At 42.7% G+C, this 24,688-nt stretch overlaps 1 protein-coding gene across 1 annotated transcript in view; it reads left to right on the top strand.

Annotated features, from left to right (window-relative positions):
* Positions 1–4,806: 4,806 nt before the first annotated feature.
* Positions 4,807–24,688, top strand: part of CTDP1 (CTD phosphatase subunit 1) — a 69,063-nt gene continuing 49,181 nt past the window's right edge. The window contains exons 1-5 of the mRNA XM_048507878.1: positions 4,807–5,380; positions 11,204–11,287; positions 12,498–12,591; positions 13,319–13,447; positions 16,332–16,482. Of these exons, the coding sequence (XP_048363835.1) occupies positions 5,100–5,380; positions 11,204–11,287; positions 12,498–12,591; positions 13,319–13,447; positions 16,332–16,482 (739 nt within the window). The 5' untranslated portion in view covers positions 4,807–5,099. The remainder of the gene's footprint in view (positions 5,381–11,203; positions 11,288–12,497; positions 12,592–13,318; positions 13,448–16,331; positions 16,483–24,688) is intronic.

Raw genomic sequence — 24,688 nt, 5'->3', positions numbered from 1 at the left:
AAGGGCATTATGTCCAGTAACCTGACATCCAGTAAGGTTCCTATCAGAAATTATAATACATTTTCCTTAAATCAAAAACATTAATTGAATGGCTGCTTCTCTGGTCAAAAGTGCCTCCAGGACTGGGGGAAATTAATGCTACTTTTTATCCAGCAACCTCAGCATTGTTAAATATTTCACTTGGGCATCCTTTATGGCACTAATTACAAAGAGGCATCAGTGCAACAGAGGATCTAATTGCAAACAGCTTTGGCTTTTACTAGCTTATTTGCTGCTGAGCTAGTAATTTAGCAAGAGCCGGTTGGTTCATTGAGACTTGAGAAGAGAGCTTGCATTGTTAAATGTCATTCTTTGTGGTTTTTCTCTTGTTTTATTCCTTTTATTTATACCTTTTGTCTAAGCATCCACCATACCGACTCTATCCGTATTTTTGTAAGGACTTCCTCAATTCTCCCCAACTCCCCAATAAAAATCAAAGCCTTGATATTATGTCTGTATTTGTATGCATTCCCAAATGCAACTATGCAGGGATCACACACAAACTAGAGCTGCATACAACAGAAGCACATATCGCCCTCTAGGGAGCTATGTATGGTCAGCCTGAATAATGTGAAGATGGAATTAATAGCCTATGGCAAACAATCATGCCATTTATTTAGCAACATCCACGTCACAGAGAACAAGAGATATTGCACCTCCTTTCCAGGAATAGTCAGTTCATACAATCAAATCACAACATATGTGTGTTTTGGGTGTAGTTTGAAGGCCTTAGTGGACAGATGAGACAAAGATTTTATGCAGGGGAAATGAATGTTCCTAAACCTGATAAGAGAGGATTAAAAATCAACCAACAAAAACTGAACAAGTTGAGGAACAGAAATCACACCTTAGTAGCTCTAGGGGAGGCGACAGATTAGAAATGAAGCATATTGTTTTTCATGCTGTTACAAGATTTCAGTTGAGATCTATGGAATTTTCAGTGTACTGAAGAAAAGTTTGCATTTATACCGCGCCTTTCCCTCCTGTCAGGAGACTCAAAGTGACTTACAAACTCCTTTCTCTTCCTCTCCTTTCCCTTCCTCTCCCCACAACAGACACCCTGGCCGTTTCCGCATGGGCGGAATATGGCGGCCTGGGGACGGCAAAAACGCCGTCCCCAGGCCACCATTCACACAGGGGGCGCAGCTGCTTTGCAGCCGTGCATCTCAGCACGCTCCCTTCAGCGCCTAGCTCCTTGGCGCCGAGTTTCCAGAGTCGCTGGGAATGCGCGCACTGTAAGCGGCAGCGGCTTCCCGGCGCTTCCCCCCCCCCACTCCCTCCCTTCACTTACCTGCTCTCTGGCGTGGCGAGGCCTGGGGACATACTCCCCTGCTCTGCATTAACGGACAGGAAGCAGGCTTGAGTGCAGGTGCGCAGGGCAGGGGAGGCGTGTCCCCAGGCCCCGGCGACGCGCCGGAGGGCCAGAGAGCAGGTAAGTCGACCGGTTCTTTCTGGGACCGTCCATGCGGTCGGCGTCAGAAACGCCGACCCAAGCCCTTCCACCTCCGTGCGGAAAGGGCCCCTGTGAAGTAGGTAGGGCTGAAAGAAGTTTGAATTCTCACTGTGACTAGTCCAAGGTCACTCAGTAGGAATGTAGCAGTGGGGAAACAAATCTGGTTAACTGATAAGAGTCTGTCGCTTCTGCAGAGGAATAGGGAATCAAACCTGGTTCTCCAGATTAGAGTCCACTACTATAAACCACTAGACCACACTAGCTCTCGCTGCTGTTTAATGATTGTTTTATTGATTTTTTAATTTCTTAGTTGCCTTGGGCATCTAAATTGCATTCCCATTAGTAAAATGGAAAAATAAATAGGAACACATTCAAATAGGAACACATTCAAACGTGAAGCTGCCTTATACTGAATCAGACACTGGTTCATCAAGGTGAGCATTGCCTATTCAGACTGGCAGAGAATCTCCAAGAACTCAAGTAGAGTCTTTCCCCTCCCCTATTACTTAATCCTTTTCACTGCAGACATCAAGGATTGCATGAGGAATTTTCTGCAGATGCCCTACCACTGAGCCACAGTCCTTTCTCAAATGATTTAAATCAAAAATTATACTAATTAACTACCTCAGGTAAGTATTTAATAAAATGCAGTAGAATGTGTTTGTTTTTGGTTTATCTTTGTCCTTCTCTTCGTTCACTTTCCTTGCCTTCTTTCAAGTATTTGGGATAGGGAGTGAGAAATGTTCTAATTATACCATTATTAGCAGCAAAGTTCATTGCAGCGGAGTTGCAATGGACCCTAGCAGTGCACTGTACTGGGGCAAAAGCCGCCCCCACCCCTGTGAGTCCTACTCACCCAATGCTGGAGGGTCAAAGTTCTTCAAAACTCTCTCAGCCCCACCTACCTCACAAGGTGTCTGTTGTGGAGTGAGGAAGGAAAAGGAGTTTGTAGGCTACCGTGAGTCTCTTACATGAGAGAAAGGGGTGTAAACCTAAACTGCCCCTCTTCCTCTTCCTTCATCCCAGCCCAGCATTGTCAACACCCAGGAGATCTGCAGAGTGGGGTGTTCTGACCATTGGTGTTGTGCGAACGCCGTGATATAACAACAGGAGGGTGACACTCTAGGATTCACCTGAAACTCTATGGCAATAACAGTTTTGCGGGAATCCTAAAGCATCACCCCAACAACATGGTGAGGCCACTTTTGGAATCATGCCAGAAGTAATATCATGACATTGGCACAATGATGCCCCCGCCCCCATTTGCTCCTGCCGTTCCACCAAGGCTGTTTCCTCACTTAAAAAAAAAAAAGCAGAGGCAAAATGGTTTTGTAAGCTTTGGGTGTTTTTGACCGCGCAGTCACGCTCCCCACTGCAGGTAGTCGCGCGGGGTTTCCCAAAAGGCGCTGTTCCAAACAGGAACAGAAATGACATGCGCTGAGGGGTCGCAAGGGCGGCAGAATTGGGGCGGCTGCGTTGTCGCTGCTCCGGTAGTGGGGAGTGCCGCTGGAACCCGCGTTACTTGGAGCGAGTAGCGCGCAACAAAAGATGAGTGGGGAAACGGCCCAAGATTTGCTTTTCAGTGCTAAATGTATTGTTTTTCAGTCCTTGATCCTTTTGCTAGAAAACCATCCGCTACTTTTGAAACAAAAATAACTTTTGGTGTTGAATGCCGGTTCCGGTTGAATGGCCTTTTTGACAAGACTTGTCCCAGTTTATCAGCAACACCCAGCATTATTGCAATTGTGGTTGGTGCGAATACACTTGATAAATATAATGAGTGTGGAAAATAAATAAATAAAGTGAAGGTCAGAAAATGAATATATAACTGCTTCCCCTTGTCAGCATCTATTGGTGTGTTCTGTAACCTTAGGGGAGAACTTACAGCTTTACTTTTGTTATATCACACTTTTCTAAAAAAACTGGCTTATAGCAAATCACCATTAGTCCACGAATGTCAATACTGCTTAGAGACTGCCAGTGGCTCTCCAAGGCCTCTAGTGGAGGGTTTGCACATTATCTAGTGTGCAGTCATTTTAACCAAAGATGCTGGGGACTAAACCTGGGAATTTCTGCATACAAGGCAGAAGCTCTTCCACTGAGCCTTCCTCACCCAGTGTGAACCCAAAACTGCTTGCCATTCTTCCCTCCTGTGATTTATCCTCCCAACAGCCCTTGAGGTAGGTAGGTTAGCTGAGACCCTGTAACTGGCCCAAGATCACACGGCAGTCTCGAATGGGAGAGTTGTAAGTGGGTCTGTGTATATCCTAGTTTGACATCCTGACCTCAATATCCACCACCACCAACTCATAAGCATAAGCATAAGCATTTTATTGTCATTGTGCACGCACAACGAAATTTACAGCAGCATTCCTCGATGCACACAATTTCAGACTCATACAATTTCAGACTCATGCAATTTCAGACTCATACATCATCATCCTCCACCCATCCCTACATAGCCCCAAATACATCAATATGAAGCAGCGGAGTTTAGCATAGCCACAGCTCTAGAGTAGAAGCTGTCTCTAAGCCTCTTTGTCCTAGTTCTGAGGGCCCTGTATCGTCTGCCAGATGGTAGCAGTTTAAAAAGAGAGTGTGCTGGATGAGACGGGTCCCTTAGAATATTTTGGGCTTTATTTAGACTTCGGGCATTATAGATTTCTTCCAAGGAGGGGAGAGGGCAGCCGATAATCCTTTGTGCAGTATTGATCACCCGCAATCGCCAGGATTTTTACAAGTTAGTGTAAAGTTAGTGTTGGCAACTATGCATGTTTATTCAATAGCATGTCCCACTGAGTTCAACGGAACTAACGCTGAAATTAGTACGCAGTGGAGTTTAAGGTTTCACGTTCCTAAATTCACTGCAATAGCTGAGTTCCAAGGCAGTTGACAAAACATGTTACACAACTCTTACGGTTGGATTTCAACGAGATTTTCTGCTACTGAAAAAGGAAGTAAGGATCCTCTTTGACTATATCAGGTAAAGATCTCAAAGGCTCAAAAAATGACCAAGAAATTCCAAACAAATCTGACACGAGCTTGCGCCGCATGCATCAACCCGACAGAAATGCATCGTGGGACTTGTAGTCCTCACGAGGCACAGTATTTTCCATTCCGTATCCATATCCCACAATCCTCCACTTTGCAGGGACTGACACAGGACAGTCTCCCGCTCACGCAGAGGGGGCGGATGAACGTTCACAGTGAGGCAGTTGTGCGCGTGCGCGCGATGCCCTGCCCCTCCCAAAGAGTGCGCTCGAAGGAGGCGTGGCTAACAATTTCCCCTCCTCAGAGGTCGCTGGGGTAAACGCCTTCCTTGCGGGTGGCCGGGCTGAATGGCGGATGTCTGCTCTGGCCCGAAAGAGGGGGGCGGGGGAGGACGGTTGTCTCGCGCCTGCGCATTGGATTCCTGACCTCGCGCTTAGGCGGCGCGGCTCGTGACTACTTGTTGTTATTTTTTTTTGAAGGTGGTAGTTAGTTGGGCGGTGGGGGGAGGGGAAAATAGAACGTTTTGCACCCGGGTCTCGAGACGGAGCCGCCGCCGGCGCCCACGTTGCCATAGCGACCCGGCCCGGCCTGGGACTGAGCCCCACCGGCCGAGGCCATGGAGGAAGCGCGAACGGCCGCCGCCGCCGGTTCAGGAGGGGCCGGCCCCGCTTCCGAAGTGACGGAGGTCCGGGTGGCCAGCTTGCAGCCCCTGCGGCTCCTGGAGTGGAAAGTCTCGGCTGGGGCAGCGGTGAAGATCGGGTCGGTGTTGGCGGTTTGCGCGCCGGTTCAGGGCCCGAACACGGGACCTTCGCGGGCGGCCGAGCGCAAGGTGAAGGCGGAACGGCCCGGAGTGGTGCGAGAGCTGTGCGTCCAGCGGGGACAGGTTATTCCGCCCGGGTAAGGGAAGGAAGGAAAGCGCTAGCTGAGGCGGGCGGGGGCTCACGCCGGGGCCCCGGAGACGCCTCCGTGGGGTGCCTGGGGAGGGGGACGACTGGGACCTAATTGGAAGGGTATCCTGCCTCTACGAGAGCCTCTTGGCCCCGCTTCGCCGGAGTCCGAAGTGCGGCGGTGGAGGAGGCGAGCCGGGAACCGACTCTCCCGCGCCCTCTTGAGCTGCGGCGCCGGTGACAGCAGCAACCCCGCTCCTCCTCCTCCGCCTTTTCCTTCCCCAATTGCAGGCGCGGTCTTGGGATGGTCCCTGGGCGGGTCGGGCAGTTCGCTTGGAGCGGATTTCGCGTTAGCCTTCGGGCGGACGCCCCGGACTGGGGCTTCGTGCCCAAGAACCCGGGTAGAAAAAAACTGAACGATGAGGAGGGGAGACGCCCGTGAGCTGTGTTGGCTTCTGGCTTTCCAAGCGAGCATCTGCCCGACTAGACAGGCGCTTAATACAGCTTTGTTGACCATTTGAAAACTTTTGAAACTCGCGTCCAGCTGGGAGAGAGTGGGTGGAGCTAGCCGCTTCAAAATAACATGGTATCGTGAAATGATTATTCAGGGGGATCCAACTCTGGTCCTCCAGATGTTCCAGGACTACGACTCCCATCAGCCCCTGCCAGTACAATGCTGGCAAATGATGGGAGTCGTAGTTGGAACATCTGGAAGGCCAGAGTTGGACATCCTTGGGTTATGTATTCCCCTCCACACCTGAGGCATTTTTCTTTCTTCTTGCTCCTTTTTGTTAGGGGCATTGCAATAGTATTCCTACTCCACGTTTTAAATTATTCCGTATATTGAGGACAAAACGTTATTGAATAAGTGGTGCAGACAAGCCTGGTCTAAATATGAAGAAAAGTGAGGTGCTAGTGAAATGGCAGTTGAGGCATTAGGATGTGCTGCTTTTAAAAAAAAACTGTGGGTGAGCGGTTTCATTTGTAAGAGTTCCTGCTCATTAATTCCCTGTAGAGAGCCAGCGTGGTCTAGTAACCTGCGGCTCTCCAGATGTTCATGGACTACAAATCCCATCAGCCCCTGCCAGCATGGCCAATTGGTCATGCTGGCAGGGGCTGGTGGGAATTGTAGTCCATGAACATCTGGAGAGCCACAGGTTGCAGACCCCTAGGCTATCGGGTTAGGACCTGAGAAACCCAGTTTTGAATCTTCACTGGTGCCATGGAAGCTTGTTGGGTGACCATGGCTGGTCACACACTCTGTCCAAGGAACACCAGGATTGTGACACAGAGGCAGGCCATGACAAACCACCTCCAAATGTCTCTTGTCTTGAAAACCCTTTTGGGTTGCCATAAGTAAACTGTGACTTTGATGACAAAAACAACTCCCTGTAAGTGTGAAAGCTGGCACAGAAAATGGGGAAAGCATTCTTTCTCATACATGGTTCTATTTCAAGGTGTTTTAACTTAAGGGAGTGTTAAAATGTGATTCTTACTATTGTCTGAAATGATGCAGCTCTGCTACATCAGAGTTCTACCACCTCATGCTGCTGCTGCATGTGAGGATCCAGTCTTATACCAGTGCTTCAGAACCCACATGAATGCACTTAAATTATTACACTGCAGAAGCGTAAAATAAATGTTATAATCTATGTTCTACTTGTTGAAGACCTTGTCGGTATTACTGGTACATAACGTGTTTACAATCACTTGTGCTGTACCTTTCAGTCATATAGCAACTTCTCTGCTGATGCTTCCTTGATGTCATCAGCTCATGTTTTGTGGTGTCGCAGTAGACTCTGGAAAGCAGATCTTTTAGGTCTCCTTTGGTTGCAGTCAACTTTACAACTTTGATATCTAGTTAGATGCAGGTGGGAAATAAGCGCTGATGTTGAAGATCCATAGACATTTAAATTACACTTTTTTGAAGAGATTGGTTGTGTAATTTTCAAAAGCAGAAAAGTTGTGTAATTTGTGTAAAAGAAACCTCTGTGAGAAGTAGACGTTATGTACCCAGATTCTGGAATGGATAGTTTTGTCTTTTTGACAGAAGAGTAGGTACGGTAGTAGTCTGTTCTTGGATACCCTGTTGCCTGTACATACCCAGCTACTGTCTTTGAACAGCAAAGCATGCAATATGATATTACAGCTGTGTATTTTCTCAGAATTCTTGGTTGCAGTTTTGTTTGTACTTTTTTGTAAATCAGTCCAATTCAGTAAGTTATGCAGTGATAATGTGTGTTTAATGGCAGGTTAAATAGTGCTCCATCTACATTTTTATTTCCCAGGTTAGGAAAGGATGTGTATTTTCGAGGGGAAATGGAAATGACTTCTTAGCTAGCACTTAAAAGAAGCTTTGTTCTTTCTTTTAGGGTGTTATTTCCTTGATCTTATGACAGCAAGTAATTATCTCTTCTTGCAGTTCTTTCTTTACTAGGAAAAGCTCGCAATTTCTTGATTGAAAATCAGTGTCATCACTGGCCACAATCACTCTGCTCAGATCTTATTGAAATGAGCAGAAACTGCGGGAAAGCATGATAGTAAAGTTTATAAAGTACTTGCGACTCCTATTCATTTAGGAGAGCTTGTGCAAGAAAACTTCCCAAATCGTTATGGCCATACTGGTCATCTGTTTCACATAGATGCTTCTTGGGATCCGTTTATTGATTTGACTAGCAGTATCTTTCGAAAGAAATGAAATGATAACCCACAGTGACACTTAATTATTAAAAGAAATGTAAGTAAGCACACAAATGTCTAACAAGATGATCAAGACAGGAAAACAAAATAAAACCAGCTTCCGTATTCCAAAGCATAAAGAAGATGCTCAGTGTGTTAATAATCTGAGCTACGTTAGCTAATGCACCTGAATTTTACTGTGCTTTGTATTTGTGAGATCAGAAAACAGAAATGATACTATGTGCTATATGGTTCATTGTCTTGTGATTTCTTTTTTCATCTTTGTGTACCTGTACTGAAAATCTCTGTACTTGTGTCCCAGTCAACAGCATTTTCAGATGTCTGTTCTGCTTTATAATAACTTGGTAAAATCTGGTGCAGTTAAATTGGAATTGTTTGCTTGTGTATGAATCCTTTTCTGGTTGTTTATTACTGTGAGTCACATTGAAATTCTGATGGCATGAACTGTTAGTTGTAAACATTACAGTAACTTATGGAAACTCTTAGCTGTAATGGCTTGGAACTTTCATGTTTTAATTCAAAATAGCAGCCATGAATATTTGTTTCCCAGAAATACTTTTGTTTTAAGAGTTTTCAGGGTTTTTTTGGTAGTATATGAAATTATCGGCTGTATTTCAATGAAATGTTAGTGTTCTTGAGAAAATTACTGTGCTTCAGTTCTTGTGCTGTCTGTATTATTTAGAGGAAGGTTCATTTTAATATGCGTCTACTGGGAATTACTAGCCTCAAAAGTTGTGCTGGTTATCAAACAGTGCATGAATTTTGACAGTCATGTATATCTGGAGCTTTGTATGTAATCAAGGAAGCTGGTAACTGTCAGTCTGAATTTTTAAAAATCGAAAGAAATGGAATGATAACCCACAGTGACAGTTAATTATTAAAAGAAATGTAAGTAAGCACACAAATATCTAACAAGATGATCAAGACAGGAAAACAAAATAAAACCAACTTCCATATTCCAAAACATAAAGAAGATGCTCAGTGTGTTAATAATCTGAGCCACGTTAGCTAATGCACCTGAATTGTACTGTGCTTTGTATTTGTGAGATCAGAAATCAAGAGTGGAAATTGGCCGAACAAGGGAGCTTGTTTCTGTTAAATCTGATGCGGCAAAGTTTGAGTTGGTTTGCGTAACTTCAGTTATTCTCCAGCATTAGATATTATATTCAGTGACACATGACTAACCATAAGAGCCAGTGTGGCGTAGTGGCTGAAGTGTCAGACTAGGATTTAGGAAATTGAAATTTGATTCCCCTCTTATGTCAGAGAAGCATTCTGGGTGACTTTGGGCCACACTCTCAGCCTGTCCTACCTCACAGGGTTGTTATGAGAATAAAATTGAGTAGAGAATTATATAAGCCACCTTAGATCCTTATTGGGTAGAAAGTAAATAAATACATGCAATAAATATACTTTACTTTTGGTCTGCACCTCAATTTTTCCAATGTGGGCTTGTTTAGTACATTAAACTTAACTCTCACATTCTGTCATATTCGGCCTGATGCTGATTTCATGCCTAGATGTTAAAAGATCAAGATCAGGATGAGTCCTTCTGTCAGTTTAGACATGAATTGGCATAACCCTTAAGCATGTTTGCACAGATTTATGCATTACTAATTCTGTTTCCAATATTGGGTTAAATGCCATACATATCGTAAAATAAATCACAAGATCTTATTTTGATTAAGGAAATACCAAAATAAACATGCATCTTTCCATAATACTGAAAATAAGCATACCATGGAAACTGGAAGCTATATTATTTGACAAAAAAATCTTCACACTGAGTTCTTCCAGGTTACTAAAGTGCAGCAATTGCGGTTAAATCAAAGTACAGTACAACAAGGCTATACACATCCCTATGAAAGAATTCTGCAACAAAATTGTTATGACAGCCAGCCCTACCCTGATGGTGATCTGACTACAGTAATTTCTGCCAGTTGAACCATCTGAGTCATTTTCAAGGGCAGCCCTATGTAGAGTGGTAGTGGTGGAAAGCACCACCTAGTTGTAGCCAATTTATGGCATCTCTGTAGGATTTTCAAGGCAAGAGTCCAAGGTGGTTTTTCATTGCCTGCCTTTGCATAGCTACCCTGGACTGCCTTGTTAGTCTCCTCTTCAAGTTCTAATCAAGACCAACCCTGCTTGACTTCTGAGAGCTGGAGATGTTCCCACCTGTGTCATCCTTTTCAAACTGATAATACTATATTATGTATCAGCTTTTTCTTGGATTTGAATTATATAGATATTTTATTTTGCTTTTCTCTATAAAAGCCAGTTACAAAGGGACAGTTTAAATAGAAAAAAAGATACACAGGGTGGGGAACCAGCCAGGTTTTTCCTAGTGAAGCCGAGAGGAGTGAGTCTAGTTCAGTGATGGTGAACCTATGGCACGGATGCCAGAAGTGGCACTCAGAGCCCTCTCTGTGGGCACACACAGTTTGTCATGTGGGGGGTGGAAAATCACCCCCCCCCACACACACACACACACATACACACATCTAGGCTGACTTGGGCCACTGAGCATGTCGTGCGCGCATCGCGGTGAGCAGGGAAGACTTGGCTGGCGAGGCTGGAGCCTGTGTTCCAGGTGGCTGCTGCCCAAGGGGGGGGCGCAGAGGAGGCAGAGATGCTAGAGTGGCACAGAGCAGTGCGCGCAGGACTTGCTGGAGGCTAGAGCTGACTAGCCCCTGCTCGAGCGGGTGGGGCTGAGGAAGAGGGAGCCAACCGTTTTTTTCTAAACGAAAACATCAGCATTCAGGTTAAATTGCCGGGTTGGCACTTTGCGATAAATAAGTGGGGTTTGGGTTGCAGTTTGGGCACTCGGTCTCAAAAAGGTTCGCCATCACTGGTCTAGTTTGACCACTAAAAGGGGATCATGGGACCTTCATGAACACTATTCATATCAGGCTGAGTTCTGAGCTTGATACTGAGAACATTCTCTGTGAGTATTAGGTTCTAGTTGAGGCTATAGTGAGAAGGGGAACGAAGCGAGAGTGGAAAACCTGGTAGGATCCAAACTGTGTGGTAGTTGCAGAAATTGGTAGATTGTACCTTATCCATGTCAGTGGTGTTCATTTTTATGTGTTATACTCAATTTTGTCATAAAGTTGGCATTAATTTTTATTTTCAGAGGTATTCTGGTGAGGTTGGAAGGATGCAGCCATCCTGTTGTGATGAAAGGATTATGTGCAGAATGTGGACAGGATTTAACACAGTAAGTATCACCGTAAAGTAGCATTTCTGTCGATTGCTCCTGGGTAAAACTGAGAATCAGAAGTATAGTGGAATTTGAATTGTAGTCACTCAGATTGATTGGAATGGTGTTCTTTTCTGTTACGAGTACCTGTTTGGCATAGTGGTTCATGTCAGCCTGGGACAGTCCAAATTCTTAGATAGATGATGCTCATGGGATGGTGCTGGGTTGGTGCCTCTCTGTCTTTTAGCCTAAATAGAGAAGTGAGGAAGGGCAGCGTAGGTCTTCTTTGAAAGAAGATCAGTATAAAATGTAATGAAAGAAAAATAGTAATAAAAATTTATGGAGGAGCATAAGGGGTCAGAATGGAACATATTGCAAAATAAATATATGCAACAATTTGAGGATAGGCAGTGAATATTTGACATGTGTCATAAGCTGCATAAAGAGGATAAAACATCTGGTACACAGGTGTGCAGATATAGTAGATATTCCAAGTTAATGGCATAAGAACTGAAGAAGAGAGATAAAAATATGAAATGTTCTCTGATGGACTGTCAGTGAATAAAGCTGCAAACCACATAGGTAAGAACTTAGTTTTGAGCTTAATCTTTAGAGAACAGTTTTATTTGTATAAAGTCCCTTGGTTTCAGGGGAAACCATCTTTTATTTCATTAAGATAATCCATTGAACCCACCTGGTTGATATTGTACTTCCTTTTTCAAGTGTGGTATGAAAAATATCTATGTTTGGTAAAATACGAACATGGTACAATACATAGTGATAATACACGCTAATTTAAATGACCAGATTTTATTACAGTAAATACAAAGACTGAAACTGTGTTTGCTTCTTCTCCCACTTGCTGTGGAGGTCTTGGACATTAAAACGTGCAAGCATCATTCAAAACTGATGGTACAGTGCATGAATTTTCAGATTTAATTTTGGCTATTTTTTTGGTGAATGATCAGAAGTGAGTTCGTTTTTAAGAACAAAGCAGCACAATTTGTTCTTTCCTGCTTTCAAAATTTTATGCCTGCACATGAGAACTAAACATGTGCATTTTATTATTTATCTACTCTAACCTTTGTCTTTGTATATGTGTGATAAATAAGGTTATTCCATGAGACATTTCCTGCCACAATATATTTATTTTGCCTGTTGATTCCCTATTGGGAATTTACTGCTGGAATGTGTCTAATGTCTTCTCTCATATTTCCTCCATTATCAGATTACAAAGCAAGAATGGAAAACAGAATATGCCCGTATCCACAGCAACTGTATCAATGATTCATAGTGTCCCAGAGCTGATGGTTAGTTCTGAGGCAAGTACTCTCCTGTGTTTTTTTTTTCATCAGATTTAATTAGAGGAATCAAGTCAGTATAGACACGTATTGCAGCCTGCCTGCTTTAGGTCGGTTTCAAGCATACAGCAACTTTAAACACATATTTTTCCAGCCCATGTATGCTTATCATGAGATTTGTTAACTGATTACTTTTGTGACTAAAACTGTTTTGTGACTAAAAGTGTTCCCTGTTTCTTTCAAACTGTTGTCAGGTGAACGAAAATTCTGTTGACAATTTTTATCCAGTTCAGTTGGCTTCTTTTACTGTCGATAGGCTAAAAAGATAATCGATAAATTACCTATAGCGAAGCAGGAAGAACTTGCATCCAGCATTTTAAGACACTTTATTTACTTTATTCCACTACTTGGAAAACAGGTGTATTTATTTATTTATTTATTATTAAATTTATATACCGTGCTTCCCCAAGGGGCTCTGGACGGTTTAATTTTTGTCATTTTGAGTCAAAACTGAGGAAAACTGGAATTGCAGAATCGTTCCTTGTAAGCTAGGTGACCAGCCTGTATGTTGTTGGTATAAATATTGCACAAAAGAGCTATCTATAATTCTGGTATATTGGATGGCAGTGGTTGCATATTTTTTCACTTCAACTTATTGTGCATTTTTCTGATCTGTTTGTTTTTCATACATTTTTTTAAATTTAGGCTTTCTCCAAGCACATTTAACATGTCCGTGCCTTTATTGCAGCAAGCAGAACAGTTAGGAAGAGAAGACCAGGAGAGGCTACGCCGAAATCGAAAACTAGTCCTAATGGTAGACTTGGACCAGACATTAATCCATACCACGGAGCAGCACTGCCAGCAGATGTCTAACAAAGTAAAGCAACATTATTGTGTTTTTATCAATCAATTGTTGGATCGGATTTTAGTGAACAATTATACCAGTCAAATATTATTTTATTTTAGTTAAAATATTCGTGCCCTGCCTTTTGGCTCTAGTCTGATTACAATAGTTTAAAAACCAATAAAAGAACCAATAAATAAAAGTATAAAATTACATAGGATCAAACCACTGAGGTTAACAACAGTCTATAATAAACATTTCACCCTTGTAAGTGTTTAAAAATTTGACCAAATTGTATGTGTTATCCATTAAGTTGTAGCTGACTTATGGTTACCCATAGGATTTTCAGAGACGTTCAGAGGTGATTAGCCTTTCCTTGTCCCTGGGTAGTAGCCCTGGTATTCCTTGGTGGTTTCCCATCCAGATACTATCCATTCATTCATTTATTCATTTATTCGATTTATACCCCACCCTCCCTCAAAGGGCTGACTATGGTTAGCTTCTGAGATCTGACAAGATGGGCTAGTGTGGGCTATCCAGGTCAAGCCGAATTGTGTTTACTTCATGCTGACGTCATCCTTGTAGATTACAGGCAGACCAGTAAAGGAAATGCCCATCCCTGACAACCACTTGCCTAACCAAAGAATAAGGAGGGGGAGTACCCAAAGTCGGATCTTTGTTGAAGATCTTAATGCCTGATAAGGTTTGGATAGGCAGAGCTGGTCATTCAGGTACGCTAATCCTAGGCTGTTTAGGATTTGAATTGTGTCCAGAAACAAACTGATGACCAGTAACAATCAGAATGATATACTTAAGACTGTTGGATTAGGGTCAGGAAGACTTTGGGTTATTTCATATGTAAAATTTCTTCTAATGGAAGGGGCATGGTGTAAGTTAATCCCTCTTTCTGCTGCAGATCTTCAGTTCCCCCCCTCATCCTTTTCCTAGGAATTCTCTGACCTTCCACAGCAGCATTTTTGTGGGCATTTTATGCTACATCAGGGGTGTGGGTGGGGAACCCTCACTTGATGGCATTTTTTTCCATCAGTGGGGACTTATTGCAAGATCCAAGCCTCTTGTCATTAATTTTTTGGATGTAAGGATTGTTGTGAGGATAAAATGTGGAAGGGAGAATTGCACATGCTGCCCTGAGCTTTTTGGAGGAAGATTAGAATTACGAATTTTGTAAAGTATTGGTTTGTTTGTGATCTCCTGTTCAACTTATCAGTTACACTGTTGCATTATGTACCAGCTGGAGAGTGTGGCAAAGGTTTCTGGACTACTGTTATGCAGTAGGTGGGAAAAAAATCTCTTCACTCTGAAGACTCCCCCGTCTCCCCATTACAGCAGTGGTAGAGAAGCAATCATGCTTTGTCATTATCACTGCTACAGAGTAGGCTCTACAGCGCACTTGTCACATTTGTGCTGAGCATTGTTCCATTGGTACTGTTGCCATAACCATCTTGTTATCCTTACTTCCTGGGCAGGGTATGGGAGTGATCATATCATTGTCATGTACCAGATATCAGCCAAGTGATTTGGAAGCTGTGCCAAGGGTTGCTTGGAAACCATCTGCATCCATTATCCTTTAGTTGTTTCCTAACCCTGGAGACGTTACAAACACCTGGGATTTTCAGGACATGATGATGGGAGAACCATGAATATGTCAAATGTGGAAGGTTTAGATTAGGATCACTTTGTATAGGAGGATCACTAAAACTTCCTCCTGCATTTTTTTTCAAAACCTTAGTAGCTTCCCCACTACTTAGTTGCTCTGCTGTGGAATACAACCACGTAACATGTAGGCTTTCTGTGGAGAGTGGTTATAGTACCAGGGGTCTTTGTGTGTGTGTGTTGCACGCACATGTACTTAAGGTTCAGGAAAATGGTGTAGGCAAGCCCTGTGGTTCAAAGTGCTTATCTGCAGTACTGTAGTCAAAGGTCTGCTCACAACCTGAGCTTGATCTCAATAGAAGGCAGTGACAGGTAGCCAACTCAAGGTTGACTCTGCCTTCCAAGACTGGTAAAACGAGTAATAACTTGCTGGGAGTAGATGACTGGGGAAGGCTGTGACAAGCCACCCCGTAAGTATAGTCTGCCTAGTAAATACTGTGATGTGGCATCACTCCATGAATCAATAATGGTGTTTGCATAGGGGATTATCTTTACCTTTTAAAGCTTAATCTTATTGCATCATACCTGTAATCCAGTTCTTCCCTCCAAATGTTATTTACATTAAAAAGCAATTGGGAGATTCATTCTTGGACTTATAGTTTGCCCCTCAACCTCGCCAGAGTTTGTCCAATAATCTGCCATTACTTTTAAAGATAATAAAAGCTCTGGCAGAACATCTGCGCAACCACCAGAGCTCTCCAGAACCCATTCATGGATTCCCTCCATAACAGCAATGCATATGGTGAGAAGGGATAACTGGCTATTCACAACATGCAGACCTTTGCAGTACAGCCACAATTTATTTTATTTATGTTTGTTCAGCACATTTATTGCATAGCTATCATCTGGTCCTGAAATGCCTGGGAACAAGTCTGGTACATAAATATTTTAAAGAAATATATTGAAGTAAGATTAATTTTAAATTAGCCTTCACTAAATACATTTTGTTAATTGCTGAACAGGTGAAACTTTATGATAAATAGCAACTGTTTTGAGTCATAGTATTATAAATATCAAATACTAGGGTCACACAGATCCTTTTGTGAAATATATGGGGTGCATTTCTAGATCTGTGTGCACACCATAAATTTGTAGATCTGTGAAGACTTAATAGGTAGTACACTTGATGGTATCAGTATATGATAGAAATTTAAAATGTGTAAGCTGTTGTCAGGAGGAGTTAGTGTTTCTAATTGGGTGTATATTTTGTAAGCCTTACAAAAAACTTTGTTCTCTGTCTTAGGGAATATTTCACTTTCAGTTAGGACGAGGAGAACCCATGCTGCATACTCGGTTGCGTCCTCACTGCAAGGAGTTCCTGGAAAAGATTGCCAAGCTGTATGAATTACATGTGTTCACCTTTGGTAGCAGACTTTATGCACATACTATTGCAGGTAAGTTAAGCAGTATGGACTGCTCATCCTATACTCAGGGTATTTTAAGTTACTTTTCAGATCTGTTTGCACAGGTGTCAAGAAATAATTACAATTAGAATAACATCAAACTTGGTATGTGTTTAGCAACAGTTCTGTAGTAAAATACATTGGAAGTAGTAACACATAACTAGGTATTTATCCATTTGAGATAGATGTAATGTATCCATTTGTTGACTGAGATCTGCATTGCCCTAAGAACAGGTATGAGTGGCATAATTTGCAACCTATTTCTTAGCAAACAACCATCTAATGTTACGGTAGTTTGTGACTAACTTGGGTCATACTGTTGTGAAAAGTTATGAACTTTGAGGACTGTCATTTTAAGTAATAGGATATAAAGTCTTTGTATAGAGTAAATTGTATTTCTTCTGGCAAACAGTAGAAGGGAGAGCTCACCTGATTCTCCTCTTCACTGCACCCTCTTGACCCATGTAGATTTTTGTACGTGAACACTCCTTTCTTCCTCCAGCAATAACTCTTCAGGGACAAAAAGGGTTGCAGTGGGAATGCAGGGAAGGAGCTGTCTTGACCAGCATGAACATTTCTATGAATGCAAGATAACTATGTTAATGAATAAATCCAACTGTGATTCTAAAATTCTCACGCCAGTATTTCAGATTAAGGCTTCTTTTTGAACTTTGTGTACTTTATTTTGTACTCCCCTCAATAACGGAGAAAAATATAACAATTCTCATGTGTACTTTATGTAAAGCCTTCTGCTACTTGCAGGTCTGTTAAGTGATATACTAATCGAACACCTCTCTTAAGAAAGGAATCCGAGCATTCCTGACCCTCTCCTAAAACCATGCCCACAGAGCTACCATTAGAACAGGGCAAATGCTCTTCCGGATCTTGCTTCTTGTTAATTATGTTCAGGGTGATGTACTTGTCCTCACAAATCCAGTGTGGATCCTTGGTATCCTTTGTCAGGGAGCACTCCATGTACCCCGATCTTAGCTGTTAAGTTCTAGAATGCTCTGTCTACCCCAGGATTCTCCTTCCTTCTCGAGGGCTTCATTATCTCCTTCCTTTTCAGGCATTCACTGTGTCTCTCCTTGCTTTTGGATAACTACTACTTATCACAATAGAATAATCACATCATTTGGGAGGAAAGGGTGGCGCTTGTCCAGATTGCTCAGCAAATTTGCCCCAAAATAATTGATAACTTTTTGTAACATTTGCTGTATTTGGATCTTTCTTTACACTACCTATAAAAATCAGCTATTCTGTAATTCTGTGGCATATAGCTGGTGTTGACGAATTCCATGACTTCACTGCATTGTAACAGAACAAAGCTCCAGCAAACAAAGAGTTAACCACAGCAGCTGGTAGCTAAAGAGTCAGTTTTCAGTCAGGGCTGTGCGGTTTGAAGGAGTTTTGAAGGCAGAGGTAGCTAAAGAATGGTTGCAGAGCATACTCTTTGAGGGAACAAAGTCATGCAAACAAGAGAGCTCCATTCTGAATTCCCAGAAATATAGCAGTGATACACTAAAGTCATCTCTGGGTGAAATCCACTAAAGGAGAATAAGCAAAGAAGGCTTATTAAGAATTTCACAGAGGCCCTTTCCGCACGGAGGCGGAAGGGCTTGGGTCGGCGTTTCTGACGCTGACCCGACGACGCTGGGACTGTCCGCATGGACGGTCCCAGAAAGAACTGGGAAGACGGCGCCGCTGGGCACTGTCGCTGGTCGACTCACCTGCTCTCCGGCGCGTTGCCGGGGCCTGGGGACACGCCTCCCCTGCCCTGCGCGCCTGCTTCCGTGTCACAGAGCAGGGGTGTGTGTCCCCAGGCCCCGGCGATGAGCAGCTGGCTGGAAACAATGAGGGGGGGGGGGGGGGAAGCGGTGGGAAGCCACTGCCGTTCACACAGCAGCGGCTTCTAGCCAGCGTTTCCAGAAAAGTGCGCTTCCCAGCGCACTCTGGAAACGCCGGCTCGGCACCAGGTGGGCGGTGTGAGGGCGGCACAGCTGCGAAGCAGCTGCGCCCCCTGTGCGAATGGCGGCCTGGGGACGGCGTTTTTGCTGTCCCCAGGCCGCCATATTCCACCTGTGCAGAAACGGCCAGAGAGAGGAGTGGATTTATTCTGTAGGGACACAGAAAAGAAAAATCCTACTCAAAAACCTTAGTGTGACAGGACATATCTGAGGTTTGTCCTAGGCAGTGTGGAGAAATTCTGCTAAAGTATCTTTTACGTAAGGGTACATAGAAATCTCTCAGAAGAGAGAAAGAGCATAGTGAACTGTAATCATATCTGTGAAGTACCGTGAAGGCACCTAATTTTACCACAGAAAACTGGGAAAACTTATTGACTCGAGTATAAGACTAGAGTGGGAAATGCAGCAGCTACTGGTAAATTTCAAAAATAAAAATAGATACCAATAAAAATGTTTTTGAATATTTATTTCAAAGAAAAACAGTATGGTATCAACAATAACTTTAAAAGTTCTGAAGTGGAATATATAACTCTCACAGACAGTATCTCTTCAGAGTTTCATAGGGAAAAAAGTCCCTACAGATTCTCCTTCAACACGGATAGCTTATCATTACACAGTGAAGATAATTCCGTGGTGATGGCAGCCGCTGCCCCAAAGCAAGTCTTTTTTGCAGGTCTGCAAGCTCAGCTGGTCAGAAGTCCCACCTGCTTTCCAAAAACACTGGATGGGGGACGAGAAAGGTGCTGGCAGTGGCTGCACCCCAGGGCACCCTGTGTGTGGGGGGGATTCCTGCCACCATGGGCTCCAATGGTGCGGATTTCCCAATGAGTATGCCTCCCTAGCATTCATGGAGCTTCCTGGCCTGAACAGAAATTCTGTAGCATGTAAATTTAATATTTAATATTCACACCTGGTCACTGAATATTCACTGTGAATGAAGCTACTGGCCACTTGTAATGCAGCGAAGCAACAGCCCAAGGCTTACCTGGGTGCTTCCTTTGTGTCCACATAGCAGGGAGCAGGTGCAGAAAAACACCCTCAGCTCCCAGCCTTTTTTCACTCGCCACCCATTCACCCCACCCACTTGACACCCGTTCACTTGCGTATAAGTCAAGGGGGGCTTTTTTCAGCACAAAAAATGAAAAAGTAGACTTATACTCAAGTATATAAGGTATTTAAATCTGACTGATGTAATTTAAAGGATTAAGAAAGCAAACATCTTCCGTACAACTGAATAAACAGTGAACAATGAAATAAGCTACCAACATCAGCTTGCTTCTGTATAGTGCCTTGTCAACTGACCTGCTTTATTTTATATTATTTCTTCACCAGATACCTTTGTTTTCAAAATAAACTTAAATCTAATTCATCTGTTTTTAACTTTTAAAAAAGCCTTTGGTGCCTGATTGTTTCTTAGGAAAGGGGGTGTTTTAAAAAGGCAAACATATAAGTGACACTCCCGAGCTTACTGGAAGGCAGAAGCTTGGGGGGATGGTGCCCAGGCCCCGCCCCCCCTTCAGGCCCCTGTGCCCCACCCTCGCCCACTTACCTGCAAAGAGCAGCTGGCTGAAAAACTTCTGGTGGGGCGAGGGGGAAAGGGTAGCAGTGTGAGGGGGCGATTTTCTGCTCCCACATGACTCACTGGGGGACGCCCAGGGTGTTTGTCTCCGGATGTTCCCATTATAGCTCCGCCACTGCTGGGGAGTGGCCTGGAAATCTGAGCTGAAAAATCTCAAGTATACTTATTTCTAGTAAAGGGTGGGAAAACAGTGAAATTACAAAAATAAAATGCTCACACACTACATTATTCTATAGAAGCTAACAGTAAGGACTTCAGACACAGGCAGTTATAATTTGGGAGAGAAAAATCTCAGGGCACTTGTGGGCAGAGGGTATGTCACAGCTGGTATTCACTCCACTGCTCTCAGGAAACCACATTTGCAATTACCATCAACGAGAACAGCTACATGACTACTGTATGCCCGTCAAACACACAAATGTAGTAATATAACGTGTGGTTATTAATATTAAATACTTAACTATAATTTTTTTAATTACTGGATTACTTCTGAGCATGTCTTTGCCCACCATTTTAAACCTTAGTCAGTCCTTGTGGGATGAGAAGGGCTTCCACTGTTTCCCCAGCACATGAGACACAGCAGCTCAGCCAAGAGAGTGCCAAGGCCCAAGGAAGAGAACAAGCTCATGGAGAAAGAAACTGCTGCCATTCCTAGCTGTGTCAAAATGTCTGGAAATTGTGAACATAAGGGGAAAAATTGTGTGGGGTTTTTTTCTGGGGGGAAATGGAAATGGGAGGGATATGTGTGATACTTTGCTATCAAACGAAACTTATCTTAGTAATTAAAAAGCATCATTTATAATTTATATATTAAATTGTACAATTTGGCATATTTGTGGAATTTAGATCTTCATTTTCTATATGAAAAATTGCAGTTATACCTAATACTTGAGAAAGAGTTTCAAACTGCTACATCCTATGGCAGCGGTCCCTAAACGTTTGGAGCCTGCATGCACCATTGGAATTCTGGGGAAACGTGGTATGTGCAGCTACGGAATAGCTGGAGCAGGAGGCAGAGCCCCTCCCTCACAAAATGGCTTCCACAGTTTACCCTCAGTCAAACAGCGAGGCCATGTTCTTAAATATCCGCAGAGGCAATCAGAAGCCTCGCTGGGAATAGCACCACCTGGTCCATCCAGATAGATATTTATTATTACGGCCTTTTGGCCAGCCAATAATTTAAAATCAGAGTACATGTGAATACATAGCACTCCACTTATACAAAAATATAATATAAATTAAAATCCATTATAAAATCTATTAATAAATAACATTAGCTTCAGGCATTATTACAGTCCTCATCACACAGTGCGAAAACTAACAATAAGGAACTTCGCTTATTTGTGTACCAATATACAAAATTTAGCTACCTTCTGTGAAATGGCAGAAACACGATCTTCTAATAATATTCTTACAGAATTCGTATCTGAGTTATCTATGAATGGATATACATGACGAGTTAACAATGGTTGGATCAACAGCTTCCTTTCACCTTCATGTAACTTGCAATGCAGTAAGATATGTGACATTGAGTCTACTTCCCCTGAGCCACACACACAGGTTCTCCTGTGCCTTGGAATATTTTGGAATCGTCCCATCAGATTAGCTGACAGGAAGGCATCGAAGCGAGCCCTAGAAAAAGCCCATCGGCTTCTTGCTGATGTTATATCAGATAGATAAGGTGCAGTTGAAATACCTATCCATGATTTTAGTGGTTTATATAGAACAGGTAGCCGGGGAAAATCTGTTTGCATCTCAATGTCAGTATGACGTTGGTGGACCATACCCACCTGGTCCATCCATTTTCTAAAAGCATTGGCAGGCACTAGGAAAGGTGTTGGCACATGAAGGGTCATACACAGCACCATGTTGGGAACCCCTGCCCTATGCCACCATAATGTATGTATCTTTAATTTTTGCTGTATTGAGAGGTTGGGGGGGGGGGTTGCAGAGTAAACAAAACAAAGTATTATTTGGACAGAAACACTTTGAGTCACCAATAGCTAAGACTGTCAGCATGTTTGGATATTTAGCTAAAGTTTATACATTGAAAATATAACTCTTTAATAACACATTGTAATAAATAAAGGTAGTTCCCTGTGCAAGGACTGGGTCATTATTGACCCACAGGGTGATGTCACATCACTACATTACCAGGCAAACTTTGTTTATGAGTTTATTTATGACTTTGTTTATTAGTTTACCGTTGCCTTCTTTAGTCATCTAAACTTTACCCCCAGCAACCTGGGTACTCATTTTGCCAACCTTGGAAGGATGGAAGGTGAGTCAACCTCGAGCCAGCTATTTGAAGCCAACTTCCCATCTGGCTTAAACTCAGTTTGTGAGCAGAACTTTGACTGCAGTGCTGCAGCTTACCGTTCTGTGCCACTGCTCTATATTGTAACTGGAGCAAACATGGCATATTAATTGTTGCCAAAATATTGACATTTAGACAAACAAATCTTGAAAATATTGTTTGTCTATAGTGTAAGAGTTGTTTCTTCAGTGCTCATAGCTTTTCATCCTTTACATTTTAAAAACATTGCATTGTTTTTAGTACCCTCACAGATTTTGCTTTGGAAAAACTGAAGAAAATGTTTTGGCAGGAAAAAAAACATTTTGTTTTTGATGGTTTGTGTGTTCTAGGGGAACTTAGCTATAGAGGCTCACAAGTAAGAAATTAGGGCCTAAAATAGCACTCTAGAAGTGAAGCTAGACTGTAATAAACTGATACTGACTGTAATAAACTGATACTGACATAAGCAATTTTATATATCTAATTCTGAAGTTGGCTTTAGAATGTAGATTTAAACATCAGCACAATTAGGTGAGGTATAAACTTAGGGGAGGCCACAGCTCTGAAAATTAAAAAATTTGATGCTATTCCTATAATTTTAACAAAAGAATGCTGACTGCTATATTGGTAGCCATTTGAGAGGTTTTCTAGGCAAATCCAGAGATCCAAGGTGGGCTAGTGGTTAAGGTGTTGGAAACCCAGGTTTGAATCCCCACCTTGTCATAGCAGCTTGCTTGGTGACCTTGGATCAGTTGTATACTCTCTGCATCGACCCTGTCAAATAGTTGGATGGGAGATCTCCAAGGAATACCAGAGGGGTGACACAGAGGCTGATGATACCAAACCACCTCTGAATGGTCTCTTGTCTTGAAAACCCTACCAGGCAACACCAGACGTCAGCTGTGACTTGATGGCAAAAAAAAAAAATCTAAGGATTATTACCGAAGATTTTATGTCAGTATCAGTTTATTACAGTCAAAGACAGGATAGTTTTTTATACAGTTTTAGATAACTTATGGGACTTGGAGACCGATCAAAGTAAAAGATGGGAGGTAATGAGGAAAGAAGTGAAAGGGGAGAGAAAGAGTAGTTAGAAGTGAAGCTAGATGGGAGGAACAGAAAAAGATGGGAGAGGGGAACACAGAAGGTGCTGCTGAGGGAGGGGAAAAAGGAGGAGAGGGAGGCTGAATTACTGGGGCAAGGTAGATGGGAAGGAGACCAAGAAATGAAAGAAGTTGCAGGATGCTTCCAGAAGGAATGAAAGAGGGCAAAAAGGAAATTATGTGGAGCACTTGGGGGAGGTGAAAGAGAGCCCTGACCTGATGAGTCCCCTGAACATATTTTGAAAGAGCTTCTGGAAGAAATATGGGATTTTCTGGGGTCTCCTCTTTATTTTCAGAAATCATTACAAGTTGGGGAAAGAGGCAGTCTGCAATCCTGAAAGCCCCCTCAAATTTGTAGGTTCCCTTCTGGAGGTACTTATGCCTCTCATAAATAATCATACAATGAGATACTTGATTCCACCCACTCAGTTGATCACTGCTGCCAAAGCATGCTCACTCTTGGAACACTGGATGGCAGTATTGCACATAGAAATGGTTTATTGTATCACTTTAATTTGATAGCAGTAGAAACACTCTTTTGTTATTGCTGCTTGCTTGTCTCTTTAGCTTTGACAGTTCAGAATCAGAAATTTAATCTATAAAAGCAGAGGAGTAAAGTGCATTAAATCTGTATTTGTAAAAGATGCTTCCCAACCTGTTTAAAAAACTATACTCCAGGACTCCATTAAATAATTTTTTAAAAAAAATCTTTTTATTGCTTCTCGGGAATTCTTACTCACCCCCCCCCCCCCTGAGAACCAAGAGACAAAATAATTCAGTGTGGGGGTAATAATGGGTAAAGGGTAATTGGTTTCAAGAAGATGGTGGGGAAAGGTTGAAAACTAAATACAGGAAAAGTACACAACAGAACAAAGATGTTCAAATGGAAAAATTTACAGTTGAACTAACTAACTTAAACATGTGTTACCTAGAGTGTAGCAGGTTCCTTAAAGGCATGTACAGAGTTCCCACAAAGTAACAAGAAGCTAGAGAAGTCCTTAACTCCTACCCAATTTCTTGGGGACTCAGTTTCCACTGAAAGCCGAAGACAAGGGGAACTGTCAAACGTCCAGGTTATTAAGTCTGAAGTAATAGAGGAACAGATAAACGCCAAGAAATTCAAGGTCAGCCCAAACAAGACAGTCGACAGAGTGGTCCCGCTAATTGAGGAGGTGGTGTTCTTTTGGGGGGAACAGGGAGACGGGATTACAGTTGTTTTTATTTGTATGTATGTATTTATTTATTATAAAAG

Source organism: Sphaerodactylus townsendi, linkage group LG09 (genome assembly GCF_021028975.2).
Source record: "Sphaerodactylus townsendi isolate TG3544 linkage group LG09, MPM_Stown_v2.3, whole genome shotgun sequence".
In the NCBI taxonomy this organism is placed as follows: domain Eukaryota; kingdom Metazoa; phylum Chordata; class Lepidosauria; order Squamata; family Sphaerodactylidae; genus Sphaerodactylus; species Sphaerodactylus townsendi.
Note: the sequence above shows the minus strand (reverse complement) of the source record. Positions and strands in the feature narration are given on the sequence as shown.